This window comes from Callithrix jacchus, chromosome 5 (genome assembly GCF_049354715.1).
Source record: "Callithrix jacchus isolate 240 chromosome 5, calJac240_pri, whole genome shotgun sequence".
In the NCBI taxonomy this organism is placed as follows: domain Eukaryota; kingdom Metazoa; phylum Chordata; class Mammalia; order Primates; family Cebidae; genus Callithrix; species Callithrix jacchus.
The window spans coordinates 85,122,958-85,149,549 of NC_133506.1; the positions used below are offsets into that span (position 1 = coordinate 85,122,958).

Genomic DNA, 26,592 nt, shown 5'->3' on the forward strand with positions numbered 1-26,592 from the left:
CTAGGTTTTTGGTTTGAGCAACTGGGTGAATGATGGTGACCTTTGAGTAACAGTAACATTTTACTAGGGGAAGACTGGGTGCAGAACAATTGCTTTTTGGCAGGGGCTGTGAAACAGAAACAAATGTTCTGTTTTGAAAGTGTTAAGCCTGAGGTGTCTATTAGACATCCAAACTGAAATAGCCAGTAGGCACTTGAATATGTGAATCTGGAGATCAGACAGGTCAGAGCTACAGAAATTCTGAAGGCATGGCACAGAGCTGAATTGTAAAGCCATGGAGCTGCATGCTCCTAGGGAGATAAGGGAGAGGGATAAGGCCTAAAGCTGGCATAGTCCAACAGTGGCTTTAGATCCAGCAAAGGGGACTGAGGAGGAACCATAGAGGTAGGGCAAAAATCGGTAGAGTGCTGAGTCATGGAAGCAAAGAGAAGAAAGTATTTCAAAGAAGAAATAGTCCATCTTCTATAAATTGGATATAATGAGGACAGTATTTGGGACTGTGCAAGTCACAGTTGACCTGCGTGAGTACAGTTTTAGTGGGGAGGTTCCCCAGCTCTCTACTGAATGATCTCTAATTAGATCAAATTTGATCTCTAATTAGCTCAAAGTCTAATTAGATGGGCTGAAGAAAAGATGGGAAGTGAGAGATAAGGATACGTCTTTTGAGAAATTTTATTGGGCAGGTAATAATTGAAGAATGGGAGGGGACAAAGATATGAAGATGATGTGTAAGTGAAATCTTTATGTAAACTGCAAATGCTCTGCAAGTGTTAGGTTTATTTTGTTATTTGTTATTCAAACTCCTAGGAAAAAAAGAAAAGAAAAAAAAGGGCTGGGCGCGGTGGCTCACCCCTGTAATCCCAGCACGTTGGGAGGCCGAGGCAGACGGGATCACCTGAGGTCAGGAGTTCATGACCAGCCTGGTCAACACGGTGAAACCCCGTCTCTTTTTTATTTATTTATTTATTTATTTTTGAGGCGGAGTTTCACTCGTTACCCAGGCTGGAGTGCAATGGCGCCATCTCGGCTCACCGCAACCTCTGCCTCCTGGGTTCAGGCAATTCTCCTGCCTCAGCCTCCTGAGTAGCTGGGATTACAGGCATGCGCCACCATGCCCAGCTAATATTTTGTGTTTTTAGTAGAGACGGGGTTTCACCACGTTGACCGTATTGGCCAGGATGGTCTCGATCTCTTGACCTCGTGATCCACCCGCGTCAGCCTCCCAAAGTGCTAGGATTACAGGTGTGAGCCACAGCGCCCGGCCTTGAAACCCTGTCTCTTAAAAAAAAAAAAAACTCCTAGGAATTTCAATTCAGCTCAGTGTGAAGAATTACTAAAAATCAACCACTAGGCCAGATGCGGTGGCTCACACCTGTAATCCCAGCACTTTGGGAGGCCGGAGCGGGCGGATCACCAGGTCAGGAGATCAAGACCATACTGGCCAATAAGGTGAAACCCTGTCTCGACTAAAACTACAAAAATTAGCCGGGCGTGGTGGCGGACGCCTGTAGTCCCAGCTACTCGGGAGGCTGAGGCAGGAAAATCGCTTGAAGTGGGCAGGCGGAGGTTGCAATGAGCCAAGATCGCACCACTCACTCCAGCCCGGGCGATAAAAACTAGACTCTTGTTTCAAAAAAAAAAAGAAAGAAAGAAAAGAAAAGAAAATTGGCCACTAGTCCTCAACTTGAGGGCCATTAAGTGGCAAAGCCATCTAGCCGTTTGAAGAGCCGAGAAATGAAGAGACCGTTGGAGAACACGTAGCGGTCGGGGGAACGGAAAGAGGAATCGCGATACTATTGTCCTTCCAAGGACACCGTAGAGCAGATCTCTAAGCAGCTGCCTAGTTTTAGGGGCGGAGACAGCAGGAAATTTAAATCGGAGCCGCGGCCGAAGACGCCAAGAGAATGATATTGTAGTTGCCCAGGTGTACCCGGGACTGCGGAGTCGGGAAGAGCTCATGGAGCTCGCTAATGTAATACGGAGGCCTTTGAGGAAGGAGTACGGGGGCCGAGAAGGAGCGGGTATTTGATGAGCGAGCTGGGAAAGGGTACGGATGCCGGGAAGGGGAGAAGGAAAGGCGAAGGTGTCGTTAACAGTTGAGGCGAGGTGCGGGGTCGTGGAGGGGTCTTAGGAATTGAGCAGCGGGTAGACGCAGAAGCTGAGGAGAGTATAGGGGCTGGGAAAGAGCCACAGGAGTTGAGGGGACCGAGAAGTGAAGGTGGCAGAGGAACGTAGGGGACAACAGCCTGGAGGGAGGTATGGGGATTGTGGCCGAGAGGTCACGGCCGTTGACAGAGCGGAGTGTGAAAGGAGGCTGAGGGCATGAAGGACAAGAGCCTGGCAGGAGGCGCGGGATGTAGGTCGGAATGGACTTGAGTCTTTTTCCCGGGAGTCGCGTTTCTGTGCGCGTTTTGGGAGACGGTAGTGGGCGGGAGGGATGGAAGGTCGAAGGGTTGGTGAAGATGGTTAAGCTGCTGTTATGTCCTTTCTCAGGAGACGATTGCCTCGAGCTGGAGAATTCCATGGCTGAGAGTAGGCTCCGGGCCCCGGACCTAGGTGGGTAACAGGTCAGAACTAGGGACATTGCCCTAGGTCTCTTGGAAAAGATCGAGAAATGTTCACTCTCAGGTTTTCTGATCATTTATGGTTTGTTGTTGTTGTTGTTGTTGTTGTTTTGGGGTTTTTTTTTTGAGACGGAGTCTAACTTTGTCACCCAGACTGGAGTGCAGTGGCACGATCGCGGCTCACTGCAGCCTCCACCTGCCGGGTCCTGGTTTAAGCGATTCTCCTGCCTCAGCCTCCCAAGTAGCTGGGACTACAAGAGTGTGCCACCACGCCCAGCTGATTTTTGTGTTTTTAGTAGAGACGGGGTCTCACCAAGTTGGCCAGGATGGTCTCAATCTCTTGACCTCGTAATCCACCCGCCTTAGCCTCCCAGAGTTCTGGGATTACAGGCGTAAGCCACCGCGCCCGGCCCTGTTTGCTGGAGTGCAGCGGGGCCATCTCAGCTCACTGCAACCTCCGCCTCCCGGGTTCAAGCGATTCTCCTGCCTCAGCCTCCCAAGTAGCTTGGATTACAGGTGCGTGCCACCACGCCCAGCTAACTTTTGTATTTTTAGTAGAAACGGGGTTTCTCCATGTTGGCTAGGCTGGTCTCCAACTCCTGCCTTGTGATCCACCCGCCTCAGCCTCCCAAAGTGCTGGGATTACAGGTGTGAACCATCATGCCCAGCCCACTTAGTGTTTTTATATACTTACATTCATTTTATTTATTGATTCGAGGTCTCACTGTGTTAGCCAAGCTGGTCTTGAACTCCTGGCCTCAAGCAGTCCTCCTGCCGAGGCCTCCCAAAGTGCTGGAATTACAAGTATGAGCCACCTCGCCTGACCCACTTAGTAGTAGTTGTGTGTGTGTGTGTGTGTGTGTGTGTGTGTGTGTACGTGGTATCATAGATCGTTTTGGGATTCATGGCAAAGGCCAAGTAAGAATCATATTATGAACAAGATTAGCAGACAGATGTGGAGTCAGGATAGAGTAACTTATTAAATTTATAAATTATTACCTTTATAGTTGTTTACAATAAAATCCTTAAGCTAAACACTGCTACCTAATTAGGTAAGTATTTTAGCACATGGCACTCTCTTCTGTACTGCCCCCTTAGTTAATATCATCTAGTAGTTTTAGTTCTAGATTGTCAACAGATATGCCATTGGCTTGTTACCTTTTAAACAGTAATATACTTCATTTACTAGATTATTTATTCCTTCTTCCCATCTCTAGTTGCTTTTCTTTTTGCCTCTGTTTCTCTGGAGAACTTTCCTCAAGAGTGTATCAAAAGAGAATATTTTATTTTATGTATTTTGAGACAGTGTCTTGATCTGTCGCCCAGGCCGGAGTGCAGTGGAGCAATCATGGCTCACTGCAGCTTCAGCCTCCCCAGGCTCACCACCATGCCCAACTATTTTTTTTTATTATTTTTTTTGTACAGATGAGGTTTTGTCATGTTTCCCAGGCTGGTCTTCAACTCCTGGGCTCAAGTGATCCACCTTCCGTGGCTTACCAAAGTGTTGGGATTAGAGGCGTGAGCCACTGCGCCCAGCCCAATATTTTAGATTATACTTATTTAAAATTTACTCTAAGATGATTATGTATGGACTGTATACGGTTTTATTTTCATTTTTATTCCAGTTTGATTTTTTTTTTTTGAGATGGAGTCTCACTCTGTCGCCCAGGATAGAGTGCAGTGGCGCAATCTTGGCTGACTGCCACCTCTGCCTCCTGGGTTCAACCTCAGCCTCCTGAGTAGCTGGGACTATAGGCGTGCACCCCCAGGCCTGGCTAATTTTTTGCTTTTTAGTAGAGACAGGTTTCACCATGTTGGTCAGGCTGGTCTCAAACTCCTGACTTCATGATTCACCTGCCTAAGCCTCCCAAAGTGGTGGGATTACAAGCATGAGCCATCGAACCCAGCCTGCAGTTTGATGCTTTAAAAGTGTTTTTTAAGTATTTTATTTTTAGAGGCAAGAACTTGCTCTATTACCTAGGCTAGAGTGCAGTGGCCCAGTCATGGCTCACTGCAGCCTCAAAGTCCTGGATGCAAGCAGTTCTCCTGCCTCAACCTCCCAAGCTATGACTCTAGGTGGATATCTCCACACCTGGCTTCCTATTTGATTCTTAACATAGTTTAAAAGGTTTAAAAGGCAGGCCAGTTGCCGTGGCTCACACCTGTAATTACAGCACTTTGGGAGGTCAAAGCAGGCAGATCACCTGAGATCAGGAGTTGGAGAGCAGCCTAGCCAACATGATGAGACTCTGTCTCTACTAAAAATACAAAAAAAAATTAGCTGGGCGTGGTGGCAGTCCTGTAATTCCAGCTACTTAGGAGGCTGAAGCAGTAGAATCTCTTGAACTGAGGAGGTGGAGGTTGCAGTGAGCTGAGACCACACCATTACACTCCAGCTTGGGCAAAAAAGAATGAAACTCCCTCTCAAAAAAAAAGGCCAAAGTTTATCACAAAAAAAAAAACAGGAGGCATGAGAGTTGCTCCCCTTTCAGGTCATCTGATTCCCACTTCCTAAGATACAACCATTTACAGCTTTTAACTATTTCTTCTAGAAGTTACCACCTTATTTCTATAATAATATGCTCATACAATTTTAATTGTTTTCAATTTTAAATTGTATCTTCTTTTTTTTTTTTTAATAGAGATGGGTCTCACTCTGTTGCCCTGTCTGATCTTGAACTCCTGGATTCAAGTGATCCACCTACCTCTGCCTCCCAAAGTGCTGGGATTACAGGCATGAACCACCACACCCGGCCAAATTTGAATTATATCTATTGACTATCTCCTATGAAAGATAAAGATTTTTTTTTCTATCCCACCACTTCTCATCACACACAAACACACATATATTTCTTTCCTTTCCTCTTACTCCCCCAGTATATATGTATTAATTTTGGTTTAGTCATTTGTATTGACATTATTTTCATTATGTAAACATTATTCAGCCAGGTGCGGTGGCTCACACCTATAATCCAGCACTTTGGGAGGCTGATGTGGGTGGATCACCTGAGGTCAGAAGTTTGAGACCAGCCTGGCCAACATGGTGAAACCCTGTCTCTACTAAAAATACAAAAATCAATAGGGTGTGGTAACACTCACCTGTAATCTGAATCACTTGAACCCAGGAGGCAGAGGTTGCAGTGAGCTGAGATCATGTCACAGTACTCCAGCTTGCCACTGTACTCCAGCTTAGGCGACAGAGCAAGACTCACTCAAAAAAACGAAAAACAAAAAGACCAGACTCTGTGGCTCACGCCTAAAGTCCCAGCACTTGGGAGGCTGAGGCAGGTGGATTGCAAGGTCAAGAGATCAAGACCATCCTGGCCAACGTGGTGAAACCCGTCTCTACTAAAAATACAAAAATTAGCTGGGCATGGTGGTGTGCACCTGTAGTCCCAGCTACTGGGGAGGCTGAGGCAAGAGCATCACTTGAACCTGGGAGGGGGAGGTTGCACTGAAACATTATTCACCACTGAGCTATATAATAAATAGGAAATTTTCTTTGTTGTTTATGTATGGATCATTAATTCATAGCCAAACTCTTCACCAGAGTATGTGCTTTCTCTCAGTACTTTCAAGCTCATCAGAGGATCTGTCAATTTGTCTTAGAGACATACCATTTCAGCACTCCAATCTGGTCTGGCTATGTACAAGGCCTGTTGCACTGATTTCATCCTCCAATCTCCCCTCATCGTTCTGTGGAATTCTTTTTGCCTCTTTCCTGTGCTGGATCCCTGTATTTTAAATTCTATATTTTTTACACCATGGAATACTACTCAGCAATAGAAAGGAATGAAATAATGTCTTTTGCAGCAACTTGGATGGAGCTGGAGGCCATTACTGTAGGTGAGGTAACTCAGGAATGGAAAACCAAATTCCATTTGGTTCTCACTTATAAGTGGGAGCTAAGCTATAAGGATGCAAAGACATACAGAATACAATGGACTTTAGGGACTTGGTGATGGGGGAGGCTAGGAGAGGGGTGAGGGATAAAAGACTACCTGTTGGGTACAGTGTACATTGCTTGGGTGACAGGTGCACTAAAATCTCAAAATTCACTGTAGAGCTCATCCATGTAACCAAAAACTACTTGTACCCCAAAAACCATTGAAATAAATACTAATTTTAAAAATGATGTATAAGTTTGGGGAGCCCCACAGCAATATTTGGCTTTCCTGAAATTCTGTACAAATTTAGACAAGATTTTCTCTATATTCATCCATATATATGCCAAAGTGGTAACATTCTATGTGTGTTTTTTGTATTTGTTTTTAACTTCCACTAAATGAGTAATAAGAGATATTCTTCATTCCAGCTCTACCTTTTACTAACAGTATGATCTTAGGCATACAAGATTTTTCTGTGCCTCAGTTTCCTTATCTGTAAAACAGGTATAATTTTATCTTCTTTATAGATCTGTTGAGAATATATTGTGCATAGCAAGTGATATGTATTTGCTATTTTTATTGCTGTTATTGTCAAAAATTATTAAATTTTGATTTTTTGATAGAGATCTAGTCTCATTGTGTTGCCCAGGCTGGTCTTGAAGTCTTGAGCTCAAGTGATCCTCCCACCTTGACCTCCCAAAGTGCTGGGATTACAGATGTGAGCCACCATGCCCAGCCTATTTATTTATTTATTTATTTATTTAATGGGCAGCCCCCAAACCAGAATCCGTTCAGAGAGGCTCCTGTAAGAAGGCTTTTAGATTAGCTGGTCTCCAGTATTGCCCACAATATAAATCAAATCCTGTCTTTTTCTTTAGTATTCTGAAATTCTGTGACAGGGTACTGTGATGTAGGACTTTTTTCATTCATGGAGCAGGTACTTAGTGGAAGCTTTCAATCTGGAACATCATTTTCTTTAGCTCTGGGAAATTTTTAACACGATTTCTATAATATTTGTTCCTTCTATTTTCTCTTTTTTGTTTCTGGAACTTTTATTGTTTGGATATTGGATCTCATAGATTCTTCCTTTGATTTTCTTGTTTTTTGTTTTTGTTATTTGACACGGAGTTTTGTTCTTGCTGCCCAGGCTCTGGAATGCAGTGGTGTGATCTGGGCTCACTGCAACCTCCGCCTCCCAGGTTCAAGCAATTCTCCAGCCTCAGCCTGCTGAATAGCTGGGATTACGGTGCCCACCACCACGCTGGCAATTTTGTATTTTTAGTAGAGATAGGGTTTCACCATGTTGGCAAGGCTGGTCAAACACCTGACCTTAGGTGATCCACCTGCCACGGCCTCCCAAAGTGCTGGGATTACAGGCCTGAGCCACCACGCCCAGCCGATTTTCTTGTTTTTCTCTCCCATTTTCCATCTATTTGTCTTATATTCCATTCTCTAGGAAATTTCCACAACTTAATCTCCAATTTTCATTGAATTTTTAATTTGTATAACATTTATAAAATTTCCAAGAGGTTTTCTTTTCTGTGTGTTTATTTTATTATGTCTTGTGTTTAATGCATATAATGTATTCCCTTTCCTCTCCTGAATATTAATTGTACTGTTTTTGTTTCTTTTTAGTTTTCTTCTGCTTCCTACATTGTCTCTGTTTCCTCTTTTTTCTGATCGTTTGTCTAATTTTTTTTTTTTTTTTTTTTTTTTGAGGCAGGGTCTTGTTCTGTCTCCCAGGCTGGAGTGCAGAGGTGCGATCTCAGCCCACTGCAACCTCCCCCTCCCGGGTTCAAGCAGTTCTCTTGCCTCAGCTTCCCAGGTAGCTAGGACCACAGGCACACACCACCACACCTGGCTAATTGTATTTTTGGCAGAGATGGGGTTTCACCATGTTGGCCAGGCTGCTCTTGAACTCTCAGGATCTGCCTGCTTCAGCCTCCCAGAGTGCTGGGATTGCAGACATGAGCCACCATGCTCAACTTTAATTTCTTGTTAGAAACTTTCTTTAAATGTCTGATCTTTGTTTACCTATTTATATTGAAGAGTGAGGAGAAGGGGTTGTCAACTGATAGACTTCATTGTAAGCTGGGACCTGGCAGTTTTGCAGGTGAGGGACATCAGTTGTCAATAGTTAGTATGTTTGTGTCTTGGGCCAGTCAGTTCCCTAGAGAAGAGTCCTCCAAACCTCTGTCTGGTAAGTATAAGCATCATTGTCAGCACTGGGACAAGAGACCTGTAGGTCTTACTGTTCAGAATATAGACATTCTTTTGATTTCCTTTGTTTGCGCTGGAGCTTTATCTTTGCTTTTACCTGTGCCCAGAGTTCCATTAGTCCGGGGATTTTTTTCAGCTTTAAGACTGTTGACATTTTGGTCAAGTAATTCTTTGTTTTTTGAGGTTATCCTGTGCTTTGTAAGATATTAAGTGGCATCCCTGGCCTCCACCCACTAGTTGCCAGGAGTACACCCACTTCCCAGTTGTGACAACCAAAAACATTTCCAGAGGTTGCAAAATTTCCCCCAGTTAAGAACCACACCTGTAGTCTTCTGCTGGGGCAGGACAGGGTTCTGAGAGTATAACTTCCTTTTAAAGGCTCTTAAATAATCTTTTTTTAGCCTACTGTTTCATTCTAGCATTCTGCTCTGTATAGTCCCTCTGTTCAGGAGGAGTACCCAGAAAAGAAAAAGAAAATATTCAAAAAAATAAAAAATATATACGGTCCCTCTGATTGGGCCTTTCAGCTCTAATCAGCTTGCTTCTTGTTGACTTAGGATTTATCCTCTCTCATCTCCTGTCTGTTTTTCACTAACCCATCTAATTTCCAGCTTCCAAAATTTTATAGCATCTCTTGCCCGTTGTCATCTTCTTGCCAGTATCCTTATCTATTTTTATTCTTTTTCTGTCACATTAGTGAGATTTGGAGAGAGAATAGAAGTCTCACATTCATCTTCCACATTTATTCAGAAGTCTGGATCATTATTTCTTCCAATATTTTCTTCTCTCCGTTGTTTTTCCTCCTTTGCAACTCTTCTGGTGTTGTTGACACTTCTATCCCTATTGTTTGCATTTCTTAACTTCTCTGATGTCCATTTATTTATCTCTTTGTGATATCTTGTGGAAGAGTTACTCAACCTAATTTATCAGCTCACACTGTGTTATATTCAGCTCGTCTATTGACGTGGATAGATCTTTTCATTTTTAATTTTAAAATAATTTCACACTTATAAAAAATCTTCAGAAATACTCAAAGCTTCCTGTATACTCTTTACCAGCTTCCCCCAATTTTTTTTTTTTTTTTTTTTTTTGGAGACAGAGTCTTGCTCTGTCACCAGGCACCAGGCTGGAGCATAGTGCAACCTCTGCCTCCTGGGTTCAAGCAATTCTCCTGCCTCAGCCTCCTGAGTAGCTGGGATTACAGGGACGTGCCACCACACCCAGCTAATTTTTGTATTTTTAGTAGAGACAGGGTTTCACCATGTTGGCCAGGATGGTCTCGATCTCTTGACCTGGTGATCTGCCCGCCTCAGCCTCCCAAAGTACTGGGATTACAGGCTTGAGCCACCGCGCCTGGCTTGGTTTAGGGATCTAATTCCTTTTTACTTAAGTGGCTTCCCTAGATTTAGATTCTAAGGAAGAAGTGAAGAAGTCAGCAGGCCTTTTTTGCTTATTATCTTGTTTGGAGGTTCCAGTTTCTTTAAATATGAACTTCATGAGGGTAAGGGCATTGACTTCGAAGCTGTCAGTGTGTGCCCAGGACCTAGTCTGTGCTATCATAGCACATTGACTGAGCTGTCAGTGAAGGCTGCCTGGCCTCAGGACTCTCTTTTCAAGCCTCTTACTTTGCTCCTCTTTGTTGTTTTCTAGGGCCTCAGGTAGGAGTTTCCAGGTATCTGGGAAAATGCGAGAAGAACTCACCAGGTGCCAGGAGGCATCCCTTTTCTGGAAAGTCCTTTTACTTGGATCTGCCTGCTGGCAAGAATCTCCAGTTTTTGACAGGGGCCATTCAACATCTGGGCGGGGTAGGTAACCTGCCCTTCTGTGATACCATGTGCCTTTGCAGGTTGTAGAGCAGGAGTTGGATAGGGATTATATCTATGGTTTCCAGGTATTTTCTTTTTCTTTTTTTTTTTTTTTTTTTTTGAGATGTCCTTTTTTTTTCCCAAGATGGAGTCTTGCTCTGTCACCCAGGCTGGAGTGCAGTGGCACAATCTTGGCTCACTGCAACCTCTGCCTCCTGCGTTCAAGCAATTCTCCTGCCTCAGCCTCCCGAGTAGCTGGGAGTACAGGCTCACAGCACCACGCCTGGATAATTTTTGTATTTTTAGTAGAGACGGGGTTTCACCACGTTGGCCAGGCTGATCTTGAACTCCTGACCTCATGATCCACCTGCCTCAGCCTCCCAAAGCGCTGGGATTACATGTGTGAGCCACGGCGCCTGGCAGTTTCCAGGTATTTTCAGTGGTCTCACTACATTTCCTAAAGCAATTTTAAATAGAAACCATAGTTTTGGCCAGGCGGAAGTAGCTCCCACCTGTAATCCCAGCATGTTGGGAGGCCAAGGCAGGTGGATCACTTGAGGTCAGGAGTTGGAGACTGCCTTGGCCTAAATGGCAAAACCCTGTCTCTACTAAAAATACAAAAATTAGCTGGGAATCGTGGCAGGTGCCTACAGTTCCAGCTGCTCAGGAGGCTGAGGCAGGAGGATCACCTGAACCTGGGAGGTGGAGGTTTGGTGAGCAGAGATTGCTCTACTGCACTCCAGCCTGGAAGACAGAGTGAGACTCCATCTAAAAAAACAATCATGATAATAAATAAATAAATAAAATTTTAAAAATAAAAACAAATCTTTTTCCTAATTAGAAACAGTCTGGGCACAGTGGCTCATGACTGTAATCACAGCACTTTGGGAGGCTGAGGAGGATGGATCACTTGAGTCCAGGAGTTCAAGATCAGCCTGGCAACATGGCGAGAGCCCGTTTCTACAAAACATACAAAAAATTAAGTGGTGTGGTGGTGCATGACTGTAGTTGGGAGGCTGAGGTAGAAGGATCACTTGAGCCCAAGAGGCAGAGGTTACAGTGAGCTGAAGTCAAGATCATACACCACTGCACTCCAGCCTGGGTGACAGAATGAGACCTTGTCTCAAAAAAAAGGCTGGGTGCAGTGGATCACACCTGTAATCCCAGCACTTTGGGAGGCGGAGGTGGGTGGATCACTTGAACCCAGGAGTTTAGATCACCCTAGCCAACATGGAAAAACCCCATCTCTACTAAAAATACAAAAATTAGCCAGGTACAGTGGCACATGCTCCTATAGTCCTGGCTCCTCAGTAGGCTGAGGCATGAGAATCATTTGAGCCCTGGAAGGTGGAGGTTGCAGTAAGCCAAGATTGTGCCACTGAACTCCAGCCTGGGTGACATAGCATGAACCTGTCTCAAAAGAAAAAAAAAAGAAACTTATTGGCTGGTTGTGGTATCTCACACCTGTGATTTTGGGAGGCTGAGGTGGGAGGAAGTCTTGAGTCCAGGAGTTTAAGACTAGCCTGGGCAACATAGTAAGACCTCATCTCTACAAAAAATAAAATTAAAAAATTAGCTGCTGGGCATGGTAGCTCATGCCTGTAATCCCAGCACTTTGGGAGGCAGAGGTGGGTGGATCACCTAAGGTCAGGAGTTCAAGACCAGCCTGACCAACATAGTGAAACCCCATCTCTATTAAAAATACAAAATTAAACCAGGCGTTGTGGCTCATGCCTGTAATCCCAGCACTTTGGGAGGCCAAGGTGGGTGGATCATGAGGTCAGGAGTTCAAGACCAGCCTGGCCAACATGGTGAAACCCCAACTCTACTAAAAATACAAAAATGAGCCAAGTGTGGTGGCGGGCACCTATAATCTCAGCCACTCGGGAGGCTGAGGCAGAGAACTGCTTGAACCCAGGAGGCGGAGGTTGCAGTGAGCCGAGATCATGCCACTATACTCCAGCGTGGGCAACAGAGCGAAACTCCATCTTCAAAAAAAAAAAAAAAAAGGAATTAGCTGGGCATGGTAGCATATGATACCTGGAATCCCAGCTGCTCGGGAAGCTGAGGCAGAACAGTTGCTTGAACCCAGGTGGCGGAGGTTGTACTGAGCTGAGATCATGCCACTGCACTATAGCCTGGGAGACCTTGTCTCAAAAAAAAAAAAGTAGATGTAATCCTTCAATTCATAACTTTAAATATTTTTAAAAATCGTGGTAAAGTGTATATTACATAAAATAAGCCATTTTTGTTTTTTTTTCTTTTTTTAGAGAGAGAGACAGAATTTCACTCCCCAGGCTATAGTATAGTGGTACAGTCATAGCTCACTGTGTCACTGAACTACTGGGCTTAAGTGACCCTCCCGCCTCAGCCTCCCAAGTAGCTAGGACTTAACCACACCCAGCTAATTTTTTTAAAAATTTTTTTAGAGACAGGATTTTGATGTATTGTCCATCCAGGTCTTGAACTCCTGACCTCAAGTGATCCTCCCATCTCAGCCTCCTATAGTGCTAGGATTACAGGCATGAGCCACCACACCTGGCCCCCAGTGTGTCTTATACAAAGAAATTATGGCTTACCCAAGCTACTTTTAATCCTGTCCAGTTCTTTCAATGTGTTCTTGCTGCATGCAAACTCAAACTGCTCATAGAATCAAAGCCTGCAGCCTTCTGCCACTGGGTCGGGGACAGCAGTCCTGTAGACAAACCCTGTATTGTATGTATATATAAACCCGATTGTATTTCAGGATGATGTTTTCTTGGGAACTTGGTACGGAACTGCATTTAGTCTATTTAAAGACATTGATTCTGGAACTCCTGGCAGCCAAAATTTCCTTCTCCAGCCTCTCTATATTGACAATTCTGCATTTGCTTTTTGGTTTTCAGCCACTTCTGTGATCTGGTTTCAGGTAATTGAGGGTTTTCTGAGCAAAGAAGTAAGTTACATCGTGTCCAGCCGCAAAGAAGCAAAGGTAGAGAGCAGTGGGACAAGCCACAGAGGCTGCCCTAGCCCTAGCCCCAGCGAGGTCAGAGTGGAAACATCGGCCATGGTTGATCCAAAAGGCAGCCACACCAGGCCTGCACAGAAACCTATTAACTCGGTAAGAACCTCATGGAGTAGGAAAGTTATGCTGTGTAAACAAAGGAAGTAGGCTTTGATCAGCCTTTTAAGTCAGTCTCTGGTTTTAGTTTCATCTGGCTTAATTTAATCTCTCATTTGAATTGAGGGACTGAGAATATTTTATCATAGCTCTGAATCTAAACACCTCAGCAATATACTATCCCCCATGCCACGCTTTTATGCTGCATGTCAGTTTTTATGGGACTTCAAAGTCAGAAGTTCAGAGACCAGAGGAGAGTCCTCTATAAACCAGAAAAGACATGTTGGGATTGGTCTGGGCTTGGGCAGGAATACCCTGAATAGGCAGCCATTCCCTTCTTCCTTGCTTGCAGGTATGAAGGGCCAAGAGTTTGGACAATATATGTGTTATGTCTTTGATTTAGAATGCAATATGATTTTTCCCCTCTAGGCTTACATTCTTATTTTTGTCTAACTTATGCTAGTATTAAAACGTCCATGGGCTAGGCGCAGTGGCTCACGCCTGTAATCCCAACACTTTGAGAGCCCAAGGTGGGCGGATCACAAGGTTAAGAGATCAAGATCATCCTGGCTAACATGGTGAAACCTCATCTCTATAAAAATACAGAAATTGGCAAGGTGTGGTGGCTCACACCTTTAATCTCAGCACTTTGGGAGGCTGAGACAGGTAGATCACCTGAGGTCGGGAGTTCAAGACCAGCCTGGCCAACATTGTGAAACCCCATCTCTACTAAAAATGCAAAAAAAAAAAAATTGGCTGGGTGTGGTGGCACACGCCTGTAGTCCCAGTTACTCAGGAGACTGAGGCAGGAGAATTGCTTGAATCTGGGAGGCGGAGGTTGCAGTGAGCCGAGATTGCACCATTGTACTCCAGCCTGGCAACAGAGTAAGACTGTTTCAAAAGATAAATAAATAAATAAATAGATTAATTAACTTAAATGCCCATGAATTACACTGTTGGCACTGTGATGACAGATGGGACTTCCTACGAGCAAAAAATCTTCTAAAGTGAAACACTTGCTTTCATTATCTGCTGGAGGGTGCAGAGACTTTTAAAGAGAAGTCTCAGGACATTTGTAAGTTTGACCTCAGTGAATGCAGAGTGCCTTTCTCTCCATCAGGTTCAGGCTGCCACCTCAGGGTGACCTAAGCTTCCTTGTGGCTTTACCTCCTAAACATTTTCTAGGCTCTCATTTCTACCAATCTTCAGTTGTCCCTGCTCCCAGCTTTCCAAGGGACATAACCCCAAGTCATAACCCTGCATCAGCTCCTGTGTAAACATCTGTCAGTATACAGGTGGCCTCACAGCAGACCTCACTGTTCTTCTCTCCCCATCAGATGCCTCTGAGCAGAGGGAAGGAGCTGCTGCAGAAGGCCATCAGAAACCAGGTGAGCTGGGCAAGATGGGACAGAGCGGGTGGTCTCCAGCACAGGGGGGTATTTCAACTCTTCCCAGGTTCTTCTGAAGCACCCACACAAAATGCACACTCTGTGATATGTAGTATTGTCATTATTTTCTTCTTATGCATCAGGGAGTGGAGGGCTCAGAGAAGTTATTTAGCCAGTCACCTAGGGAGTAAGTGTTGAAGCCAGAGCCAACTCCAACTCCAGAGCCTACCAAGAGAACTTTGGGGATGTGGGATGTGGCAGAACAGGGCTGCTTGGTACAGAAGCCAGACTTCTTTTACAAGTAACTCTTTATTCCTTGTGTGAAAATTCAGGGCTGCTAAAGTTTAGTGGCAGGAGGAGGAGTAAAGGTGATCTTATGAGAAGAGTGATGCTAGTGACATCAGGAGGGGTACATGGCTGTGATGGGGAGATGGTGCTGCTGGACTGAGTCAGAGGAGGGGGAAGATCTGCAGCCAGCATAGTAGCATAGTTTCCTGCTCATTGAGGATGATGGTCACTGTGTTTGTTGAGTATTTATTGTGTACTGAGAGCTTTCGTCGCATAGGCCTTCCCAAAAAACAGCTCTCTCAGAAGCATGTGTTCCTTCCTGGCACAAGGTGGCCAGAGCAGAATGTATAGGCATACCAGAGGTCCTTCCCTCCCGATGTGGCCATATGGAGGACAGGGTGTCTTCCTGGGAGGTGGGATGGACCCTCTGGGCATTGTACTCTCTCCTCTGCCTGCCTTCCCCCAGTCCCTCCCATGGATAACTCAGGGCTCCCAGAAGCAATTTCTGTCTGTCCCCTTCACATTTAGGCCTTGGGGAGTCTCTGCTCCTACCTGACTCTATGTTGTAATTTCAGGGGAGCAGCAGTAGAGGAGGCAGTGGGAGCAGCAGCAGCCTCCTGACCAATGCCCGCTCTTGGGGAGTGAGGATTCTGCACGTGGATGGTCTGCACCCTTTCTGTGCTGGGCTTCTGTGGGGGGAGAGTTGGTGACTTTGATCAGGAGTATCAGCTTTTAGAGGGATCATGGTTGTGTGAGCTTCCAGTCACTGGACGCCAGAAGTACTCAGCTGCCATGGTGATCCACAAAGATGTGAGGAAGTGGGGAAGAGGGAAAGCAGTGAGGATGCGGAGGGCAGGCTGTGGCCTCAGCATCCCGCAGGAGGTCCCTAGAACATGCCGTTTAATGTCACCTGCTGCAGCTCTCCCCAGCTAGTATGATGATCCTGATTTACAAATGCAGAAATGATCTTAATATTCATGACCACTTAACAGGTATTGACTCTGTGCTAGGAATTACCTTATTTAATCCAGTCCCGTCTCCATTATACAGATGAGGAAATTTAGCCTTAGAGGGATTAGGCAAATTGTCCATGGTCTCACCAGAGTGTGTATTGTAGCCCATCTCCCTCAGTTTGACTCAGCTGTAAATTTTGTGTTCCTTCTTTTCTCCTACTGTAAACAACCTTTTTGCAAACTGTTTACACTGGAATAGTTGTCTTGAACCAGCTGGCAGTGAGTGATCACAATGCCCAGCTTCACTCTGAGTCGTTTTCTCTGATCCATTTTAGGGGATTGGTCCAGATGGGACACCCCATAGGTGCTGATTGGGGAGCTGCCCCACCCTTTGGTACCAAGATCTTCCAGGGGAGTCTCGAGGCCATACAGGGGAATTTCCTGGCCTGGGATGTGGCTTCATCTCACTGAAAAATCAGCCATTTCCGACTTGATCTCCACCCCTGCCTTCCTCTGTTAGAGAAGTGCCAGCATGTTTAGCCCTTCCTGTTCTTTCACCTGAGGGTACAGCTGAGTAGTTCCCATGGCATGGCCTCCCCCACAGCTGCAGCTCTCCAGTGGTGCCTTAAAGTCCTTAGCAAGCCATGAGGCACCTCTGTTCAAAGATGAGTTGTATTCAATGGTGCAAAAGAGCATGATGCCAGCTCAGGTGCTATTCTAGGGACAGAGGACCTAGTCCTTACCTCTGCCATCAGGAGATGCAGAGGGGATCTGTAGCCAGAAGGTGGCAGGCAAGGCTGGAATGATTCATTGGGCTAGCTGAGCGAGTTTAGTACTGCAGCTCAGTAAGGGGCTGTGCTGGGTAAGTGAGGAGTGGAAACCTTTGGCACAACCCTCTGTCTTCTCCACAGAAATGATGATGCACGTGCAGCAGCTGTCTCTTGCATCTTTACGTGTGAAAAAACAAGAGCCAAAGAAGCCAGAGGTAGGTCATCCTGCTGAACTGAAGGGCAAAATGGATGGTTTTCAGTGAAGTCACTGACAACTTAGGTAAATCCATGACTCGCCCAAGCCGTCTCTTCCTGGCCATTCTGAAAGATGGAAGAGGAATGCAGCCTCTTATTTACCTCAGTCCTAGCGGCCACAGCTTTGTGATGTCCTTTCTTTTCTCTTCTCTGTGGTACTTGCAGTCCTCCCATGGCATATGCCCTGCTGAGACATCCGTTTGGCCTGGGCCGCGGGCTGCCTACAGTAGTTCTGGACTAGATAAAGTTCATAAATGCCCATGGCACTGGCCAGGCTGCTATTCTGGGGACAGCTCTTGGCTAGGGAACAAGCCTGCATACTGCAGGGGTGAGAAGGAGTGATTGAAATAGCTGCCATCTTCTAAATTCTTGTTTGTTAGAACTGTGTGTGCCACATCAAGAGAGCCCAACCTGGTTTAAAGCCACAGTATCTTTACCCAAGCCTCAGTCTTAGGAAGGATTAAACCTACAGATCCACCCACGGCCTGGGATCCAGGCACAGGACGAACAGTAATAACTATTAGTTAACAGTGCTAATTAGCTAACAGTACCAGCAAACCATATCCAAAATGGTTGGAGCAGCTGGGCCTGGTGGCTCACTCTGTAATCCCAGCACTTCGGGAGCCCAAGGCCGGCAGATTACTTGAGGTCAGGAGTTCGAGACCAGCCTGGCCAACATGGTGAAACCCCTACTCTGCTAAAAACACAAAAATTACAGTGGTGGTGCATGCCTGTAATCCCAGCTACTTGGGAGGGTGAGGCAGGAGAATTGCTTGAACCCAGGAAGCAGAGGCTGCAATGAGCCAAGATTGCACCACTGCACTCCAGCCTGGGCAACAGAGTGAGACTCTGTCTCGAAAAAAATCAGTTTTGTAGATATCTAGCAATGGGATGAGTTTTGGGTATAATCTTTCGTATGCAAGGGAATGTGGGAGGCTTCTTTGGGTTGTATTTGTCCTCAAGGTGTGGCCTAGAAGAGAATCTGGAACTTCCTTGGGCCCAGAGAGACAGGTGGTCATGGATCCACCATCATCCTGCCCCTCCAGCTCTTAGCTTTAGACCTCCAGCTAACCCTGATTTTTTATTCCATGTATTTTTTGTTTATCGATGTATTTTTCAGGTATACACCAGAAGATCCATTTGCATTTTTTTTTCCTGTTTTAATTTTATTTTTTTATTTTACTTTGCTTTTTTTTTGAGACAAGGTCTGGCTCTGTCACTCAGCCTGGAGTGCAGTGGTACCATCTCTGTTCACTGCCACCTCTGCCTCGTGGGCTCAAATCATCCTCCCACTTCAGCCTCCCAAGTAGCTGGGACTACAGGCGTGTGCCACATGCCTGGCTTTTTTTTTTTTTTTTTTTAGAGACAGGGTCTCACTATGCTACCCAGGCTGGTCTCAAAGTCATGAGCTCAAGCAATCCACCTGCCTCGGCCTCCCAAAGTGTTGAATTACAGGTGTGAGCCACTGCGTTCAGCCTCCATTTGCCTTTTAATATCAGCTTTGTTTGACCTTGACTTAAACATTGATTTTGACTCACAGAATGAGAGTACACAAGATAAGACATAGGAAAGCAAATGGCCATTGTCTTCATCCTAGTCCTATAGGGCACTGGGAACAGCATCAGTATCTAGAAAATAAAGCTGCCATTTAGTGAGCATCTACTCTCTACCACATGCTATGAGGTAGGTGGGTACTCCTCACATTGCAGGTGACATAGCTCAAGTTCCCACCAGGCCTCTGGGCTCCAGAGCTCTTGCTCTTTGCACTGTCCTGCACTTCCTACACAGTCAGCTGCCATTGAGTTTCACACACTGAGTGCTCCTTATTCATTGTGTTGCCAAGGAGGGAGCCGTTGTGCCCAGGTCTGCTCCAGCTCAGGGCCCAAGAGTCTGGTTCTGCAGGCCTCCCAGCAGCAGGAAGCAAAGTGGGACAAACTGGCAGCCACTTGGCTTATCAGGCCCAGTTCCTTGACCCCCGTGGCTTCCTCACATCCTTAACCTATTTTTCCTTTCCATTTAGGGAACCTGTCCAGCAGCAGAGTTAAAAACACGGAAAGGTCAGTGTGGTAGCTTTTCCTCATCTAATTGCAATCCCTCCCTCCCTAAACACTTCCCCACAACTCCCTCTGTGGCAGCATCTGCTCACTTTTCTGTGGCAGGAAGCAAGTCCAGGTTATGTTGCCCCTTTGTGTTTCCAGGGCCTGGGCCTCAGGTTTCTGGAGCGAGAGAGGCATGTCCAAGAGCAAGTCCAGAGCTGCTGGGCCAGGGCTTCTCCTTTAGAGCCAAGACCCCATGCAGACACTTTGGCTCCTGTGTCCTCTGGCTGTTCCCGGGCATCGATTGAGGTTCAGCATCCTTTTCCTTCTGATTCAGTAGCAGTTTGGGGGTGGACAGTTTGACAGCTGCCTACTGTTTTCAGAACTGCCAAATTCCCTGAAACTGACAAACTGGCAGATTGATGGACTCTGTCTCCTGCTTCCTCTTGGACAGCAGGAGAGTTTCTCTCCCTGGATGTTTCTCCCAAAGATGCTCTTTCAGTGGCATTTCTTCATGCACAAGCAGGAGCTAAGAAAAGTCACTTGGCACCTCTCTCATGCTCAAAATTCAAGGAAGTCTGTAGGGGAATTGATTGTAATAACCATCTCAGTTAATTAGAAAGACAAGAAATTGTCCCCAAAAAGTAATTAATAAGAGCTGCTTTTAAAGGAGAACAGGCTGTTTTTTGCTTGGGTGCTACTGGTAGCCTCAAGTACAGTTGGGAGCTGTAAGGTGCCAGCCTTTTTGGGGAATCTGTGGCTGTCAGATGGGCCTAGGCTTCTAGCTGCCTTGGCTGCCCCTTCGATAGGATTCCTGGGCACTGTGGGTCCTGATGCCTAAGAGATTTTGTAAACTATGCAAATAAGTATCTAATAAGGGTGAGTCTCTTAAGGGACTCCAAATTCATCTTCTCAGTACTCCTTTGCCCAATTTTTCAGGAACCAGATTTCACCTGTGATATTTTTCTGCCATCTTGCTACTAAGACAACTAAACACTCTATCCCTCTTCCTCTGCTTCCCCTCCAAAAAACCCAGGGTCCTCATGGAGCATTCTGCCTGAGGAGTTGTTCTCAGGTCCCTCAGTATCCTAAGCCTCCAGGAGCAGAGGTCTAGGAAGGACCTGGGACTTTGTGGGACTGACCACTTCCACTCTGCTTTTAGCAGAAACCAGCAGGGGTTGGGTTTCTCCCACCAAACAAGCCAAGTGTCTGATAGTGCTGGCATCTTTGGTTGGTCGTTAGCCTCCAGAATCCACACACAGGAACTTGTGTGTCCTGCTGAGGGAGGGCCCATCTAGGGCTGCAGTGTAACTGCAGCCTATCCCCTACAGGTGCAACCTCTCTCCCAGGGGTAGAGGCTGGAGGAGTGATACCTCACCCTTCCCACATGGAAAGTGCAGCCTGGGGCAGCATGATTTCTAGCTCTCGCCAGGCTCTTAGGCTTTGGCAGATCCTTGCCCCTCTGAACACTTCCTGCATGTCTGGTGCAGGCCCTGTACAGGCAGACAGATAGCTAATGTGTGCATTCCTCCCCTTCCAGTGGCCAGACTGAAGGCACCGTTCCTCAAAATCGAAGATGAAAGCAGGTGAGTGGGACCTCCTCTCTCTGCTTGCCCCCACTAGGCCTGCACAGAGGAGGGAGGAGTGCTCAGGAGCCTCAAGCTAATGTGAACACATGGAGCCCCTTAGCCCTGCACCTTCATCTTCCTGAGAAGCCACTTTCTCCCACTGTCATGGAGAAGTCTCACACAGACCAGGAGGAGCCTCTGAGAGTGGCATTAAACAGTGAATAGCCCTTTTGGAGTTGAGTCAGAGGTTAATCCTGTGTGTGAATTACACCCATTTAATACCCTGCTCTGTGAGCTCGTGGTGTCCCATGCAGGCTCATTATTGCAGCTCCTTTCTCCCTGGGCGTGTGCCAGCATTTCATGTCAAATCATTACTGACCCAGTCACAGTGCTAGTACAATCCAAGACATCATCTTGGCTGAAATGAGGATGCTGGGGGTGGTACTGGGGATTCCCTTGTCAGGCCAGCCTGTATTTGATGAAGACTTTCTGTTTTGCTTTGAAAAATCCTTTTCTGTCTCTAATCCTTTTCTGTTACCTCCTGACAGCCCTGGGTGAAAAAAGCATGAGGATAGTCTGTCTCTTCCTAGTGGGGAAAACTGAGGTCAGAGAAAGGAAGGGATTGTGTGCAGCCACCTTGCTAATAAACTGCAGCCCAAGGCTACAATCCAGGTGTCCTGCCTGCCCTGTCTTGTACCTTCTCTGTCTACCATTATGGCCTCTTCTTACCTGGAGCAGGAGGGCCCCCTTGACATTGTTAACCCAATGAGCTATTAGCAGCCACCTTGGTTATCACTAAATCTTCAGTAAGTACAAGATCAAAAGACTATGTGAATCTATAATTATCTCAAAATTTAAATTAAAAAAAAATTTTTTCCAAAAAGGCATTTTCAGACCAAATAAAAAATTTGAAAATAAGTCCATGTATATCCAGCAGAGACTACTGAGGCCAGAATTGTCTGTGTGCCTCAGGTAGGGCAAGGCAGGGCAAGGCAGGGCAGGGCAGCTGAGACCCAGCCCCAGAAGCCTGGCATGCCTGCCTGTCCTCCAGACAAGCCCAGGTGCCCTTCTCAGCACCTGCAGACAGTGCAGCGCTGGCTTTGGTGGCCCAAAGGCAAGTGGAAAAACCAACGGGATGGTACGGAGGTGCTCCCTTCCAGTTCCAGTGGGATGGAGTGCGTGTTCACCCCCAGCTCTTTCACACCTATTTAAACACAAGTAATCAAAACACATAGGCATGGCTGAGCGGCACTGTCACAGCCTCAGTGTCTGCACTGCACATGGCAGGAACTGGAATATCACTGTCACCAGACGGGGGTACATAATGTGTGTGCTCCTGGCGTTATTGGCCAGAGAGGAGACCAACTGGAGCTGAGATTTCTTGTGGTTTTTTTTTTTTTGAGATGGAGTCTGACTCTTTTGCCTAGGCTGGAGTACAGTGGTGCAGTCTCGGCTTACTGCAACATCTGCCTCCCAGGTTCAAGAGATTCTTCTGCCTTAGCCTCCCAAGTAGCTGGGACTAAAGGTGTTCACCACCATGCCTGGCTAATTTTTGTATTTTTTGTAGAGACAGGGTTTGGCCATGTTGGTCAGGCTGGTCACAAACTAGCCTCAGGTGATCAGCCTGCCTTGGTCTCCCAAAGTGCTGGGATTAAGGTGGCAGCCACTGTGCCCAGCCTCTGGTGATTTTTTTATGTGCTGTTTTGAAGCAGTTGCCTTCAAAGCCTATTAGCCTGACCATCCTCAAGTTTCAAGCCTCATAAGCAGAAACAAAACATCATTGAAGAAGAAGGGAGGTGCCAGGGTTGTGAGGGACATCCCCTTCTCCTTAAGGGTCTGAGAAGACTTATTTGTTAATTCACTGCTGAGCCATACAACTCTTATTCTGCTCCCCAAGAACCCCCTGGCCTGCACTGTCTCCCCCAGAGCATGAACCATTGCAACCAAACATGGTGTGCCCAGAAGTTACCTCACTTGTCAGGGTTTGCGGAGTGTACACAGATCACCTCTGTCTCTGCAGGTCTCTTGAATGTTTGCGACTTGAGGCACACTGCTAGAACACTCAGTCCATGTCTGACTGTCCAGAACCTTCACTATGCCTCTCCTCCATTCAGAACACCAGCCCTCAGATGGTTCTAAGGACCAGCAGGAACACTTCACAGAACAGGAAAATCAATGCTCTGGTTTAAACATTCTTCCATTTAGAATCTGCCAGGCTAGAGTCTTCAAAGATTATTGTAGGGTCAAGAAAAAATGGGAAGGTAGGAAAAAGTAGATCGGGAGTGTCGAGATGTGGCTTCTGATCTGACCTTGGCCGCTTAACTAGTTGTGAGCCCTTGAGCAAGTCACAGAACCATTTGGGCTTCATTTCCTTAGATATAAAATAGGATAACACCATTTATTCCACTTTGCCCAGAGGGTGCTTACAGGATTCCAGGGAGGCAGTGAGTATGAGTTTGAAAAGTAGACAGGGAGAACATACATATTAATTTAACCTGGAAAGGCTGATGAGAATTTTGTTACAGAACTTAAAAGGTGTGGAGATGAGAGTCCACCTCAGGGCTGGAATTCTAGAGTGTTGGGCTAGGCCCCTCCTCAGTCTTTACCTTCCCCATTGTAGTCAAAGTGGAAGTTTTCTCTGTTGCAGGAAGTTTCGTCCTTTCCATCATCAGTTTAAATCCTTTCCTGAAATTTCTTTTCTGGGACCCAAAGATGTAAGTCCCTTTGAGGCTCCGACGACCCTGGGCAGCATGCACCATACCAGGTGGGTCTTTCTGGTTCCTGAGTACCAACGGCTGGTTACAGGCCAAAGTCCTCCCCATTGGGGACCTGCTGGTCAGATTTGGGAATGGCCATGTGTTTGCTCCTTAGGCAAAATCTATTCTGGGAACGTAGCCCAGAGAAGAGAGACTAGGAACGTTCATCCATTTTATTTTGTGTTCTTTATCCCTACTGAAGAATTTAACTTGAAGAAGAAAGGGAGGTGCCAGGGTTGGGAGGGGTACCCCCTTCTCCTTAAGAGTCTAAGAAGACTTATTTGTTAATTCACTGCTAAGCCATAGCACTCTTACCCTGCCCGCCCCCCAGAACCCTTGGCCTGCACTGTCTCCCCAAAGCATGGACCATTGCAGCCAAACATGGTGTGTCCAGCAGTTACCTCACTTGGCAGGGTTTACTAGTATACACAGAGGACAATAGGCTGCTTTCTCAGACTCATGTCTATAGACCACCATCATCAGAGTCCCCTGGGGTCTCATTAAAAATACAAGTTTCGGCCGGGCACGGTGGCTCACTCCTGTAATCTCAGCACTTTGGGAGGCCGAGGCGGGTGAATCACGAGGTCAAGAGATCGAGACCATCTGGTCAACATGGTGAAACCCCGTCTCTACTAAAAATACAAAAAAAAAAAAATAGCTGGGCACGGTGGCGCGTGCCTGTAATCCCAGCTACTCGGGAGGCTGAGGCAGGAGAATTGCCTGAACCCAGGAGGCAGAGGTTGCGGTGAGCCGAGATAGCACCATTGCACTCCAGCCTGGGTAACAAGAGCGAAACTCCGTCTCAAAAAAAAATACAAGTTTCATCTGGCACAGCAGCTGATGCCTGTAATCTCAGCACTTTTTGAGAGGCCAAAACTGGAGAATAGTGTGAGGCCAGGAGTTTGAGACCCTCTTGGGCACACAAACATAGCAAGACCCTGTCTCTACAAAAAAAAAATAAGAATGTAAAAAATTATGAGTCAGGCACAGTGGCTCATGCTTGTAATCCCAGCACTTTGGGAGGCCAACGTGGGCAGATCACTTGAGATCAGGAGTTTGAGACAAGCCTGGCCGATATGGTGAGACCCTGTCTCTACTGAAATTACAAAAAAATTAGCCCGGCATGGTGGCGCACGCCTATAATCCCTGCTACTTGAGGGGCTGAGGCAGGAGAATTGCTTGAACCCAGCAGGCAGAGGTTGCAGTGAGCTAAGATTGTGCCACTGCGCTCCAGCCTGGGCAATGGAGGAAGACTCCTTCTCAAAAAGAAAATTAGTCAAGCATGATGACAAGTGCCTGTAGTCCCAGTTACTCAGATGCTGAGGCAAGAGGATCATTTGAACCCAGGAGTTCAAGGTTGCAGTGAGCTATGATTGTGTCACTGTACTCCAGCCTGGGTGACAGAGTGAAACCTTGTCTCAAAAAAAAAAAAAAAAAAAAAGATGCAGGTTCCTAAACTCCACTCCATATCTATGGAATCAGAATCTCTGATGATGGAGCTCCAAAAGCAGTCGTCTTACAAGCTCCAAGCTGATTTCAATGTATATCAAAGTTTAAACTGGTTAAGCCAAACATCAGGAATAAGTAAAGAGTGGGATTGTGGGGGAAGATCGCTGCATTATGTAGCTCGTGGCTTGTGGGCTTGTTAATGTTCCTACTTTACAGATGTTTGAGAATTTGAACCTTCATTAATCAAAGTAGAAAAGGAATTCAGCTCAGGTGATGGGTGAGATGCCTTCTCAGACTCTTTCTGACTTCTGGGCTATGGAGTTATAGACCAGGATAGAACAGAGCAGAATCTCAACCCTAGAGTTCCTAGGGCCAAGGAGAGTCTGTGGATTCCATCAGCTGATGAAGGCTGTGGGTCAGAAAATAGTACAAACAGGAGGGAAAAAATTAAGGGAATGTGGCAGTCAATGGAGTGGGAGCAAGGAGAGAAAGAGGTGAGGTTAAGTCCCAATACAAGGGTTACCAGAGAGAGCCAGTCAGAAGGTGGCCCAGGCTTGGTGCTGGCAGGGAAGCTAGACCTGGGATGACCTTGGGATCACAGAGGAGCTAAGAGGCTATAAAGGGAAGATGAAGCAATGAAGCTTTGGTATCTGCATGTGAGGAGCCTAGGTAGGGCATTGGCCCTGGGGTGTGTGTGTGTGTGTGTGTGTGCACATAGAAAATCTGTGTAAGAGGAGGAGTTTAAATTTTTACATTTTTAGAATCATTATATTTTGGTTTAAACTTTGAGTGACAAATGGTTTAATGTGAAAAGTCTATATTCCAAACCCAGTGTCCAGTTCAGTCCCCCAACTAGTGCAACCTTTATCCCAGGGGTCAAGGCTGGAGGAGATCTTTGTGGTGCCTCACCCCTGCCAAATGGAGAGTGCAGCCTGGGGTGGCATGAAAAGAAAAAACAAGTAAGATCCAGCACAGTAAATACTATACCCAGGCGGGAGTGCAATGGCGTGATCTCCACTCACTGCTCTGCCTCCTGGGTTCACAAGATTCTCCTGCCTCAGCCTCCTGAGTAGCTGGGATTACAGGTGTACACCACTATGCCCAGCTAATTTTTTGTATTTTTAGTAGAGACAGGGTTTTATTATATTGGCCAGACTAGTCTCGAACTCCTGACCTCGTGATCCACCTGCCTTGGCCTCCCAAAGTGCTGGGATTACAGGTGTGAGCCATCACACGCAGCCTATATGATTTTTTATGTAAGAAGAGGGAACAGGCCAGGCACAGTGGCTCACGCCTATAATCCCAGCACTTTGGGAGGCCGAGGCGGGTGGATCAAGAGATTGAGACCATCCTGGTCAACAAGGTGAAACCCCATCTCTACTAAAAATGCAAAAATTAGCTGAGCATGGTGGTGTGTGCCTGTAGTTCCAGCTACTCGGGAGGCTGAGGCAGGAGAATTGCCTGAACCCAGAAGGCAGAGGTTGCGGTAAGCCGAGATCATGCCATTGTACTCCAGTCTGGGTAACAATAGCGAAACTCCGTCTCAAAAAAAA

The 26,592-nt window shown here is 46.3% G+C and overlaps 1 protein-coding gene across 11 annotated transcripts in view; it reads left to right on the top strand.

Annotated features, from left to right (window-relative positions):
- The first annotated feature begins 1,854 nt into the window (after nucleotides 1-1,854).
- Nucleotides 1,855-26,592, top strand: part of DBF4B (DBF4B-CDC7 kinase regulatory subunit) — a 30,781-nt gene continuing 6,043 nt past the window's right edge. Inside the window, exons 1-10 of one of the 11 annotated variants that reach the window (XM_078373314.1) lie at nucleotides 1,855-2,047; nucleotides 2,494-2,556; nucleotides 10,322-10,476; nucleotides 13,362-13,576; nucleotides 14,914-14,964; nucleotides 15,828-15,915; nucleotides 17,117-17,190; nucleotides 19,251-19,287; nucleotides 20,807-20,852; nucleotides 23,482-23,598. In XM_078373314.1, coding sequence (XP_078229440.1) covers nucleotides 10,356-10,476; nucleotides 13,362-13,576; nucleotides 14,914-14,964; nucleotides 15,828-15,915; nucleotides 17,117-17,190; nucleotides 19,251-19,287; nucleotides 20,807-20,852; nucleotides 23,482-23,598 — 749 coding nt within the window. In that variant the 5' untranslated portion in view covers nucleotides 1,855-2,047; nucleotides 2,494-2,556; nucleotides 10,322-10,355. The other 10 variants (XM_017972421.4, XM_035303202.3, XM_078373312.1 and 7 more) reach the window with 10 other exon arrangements.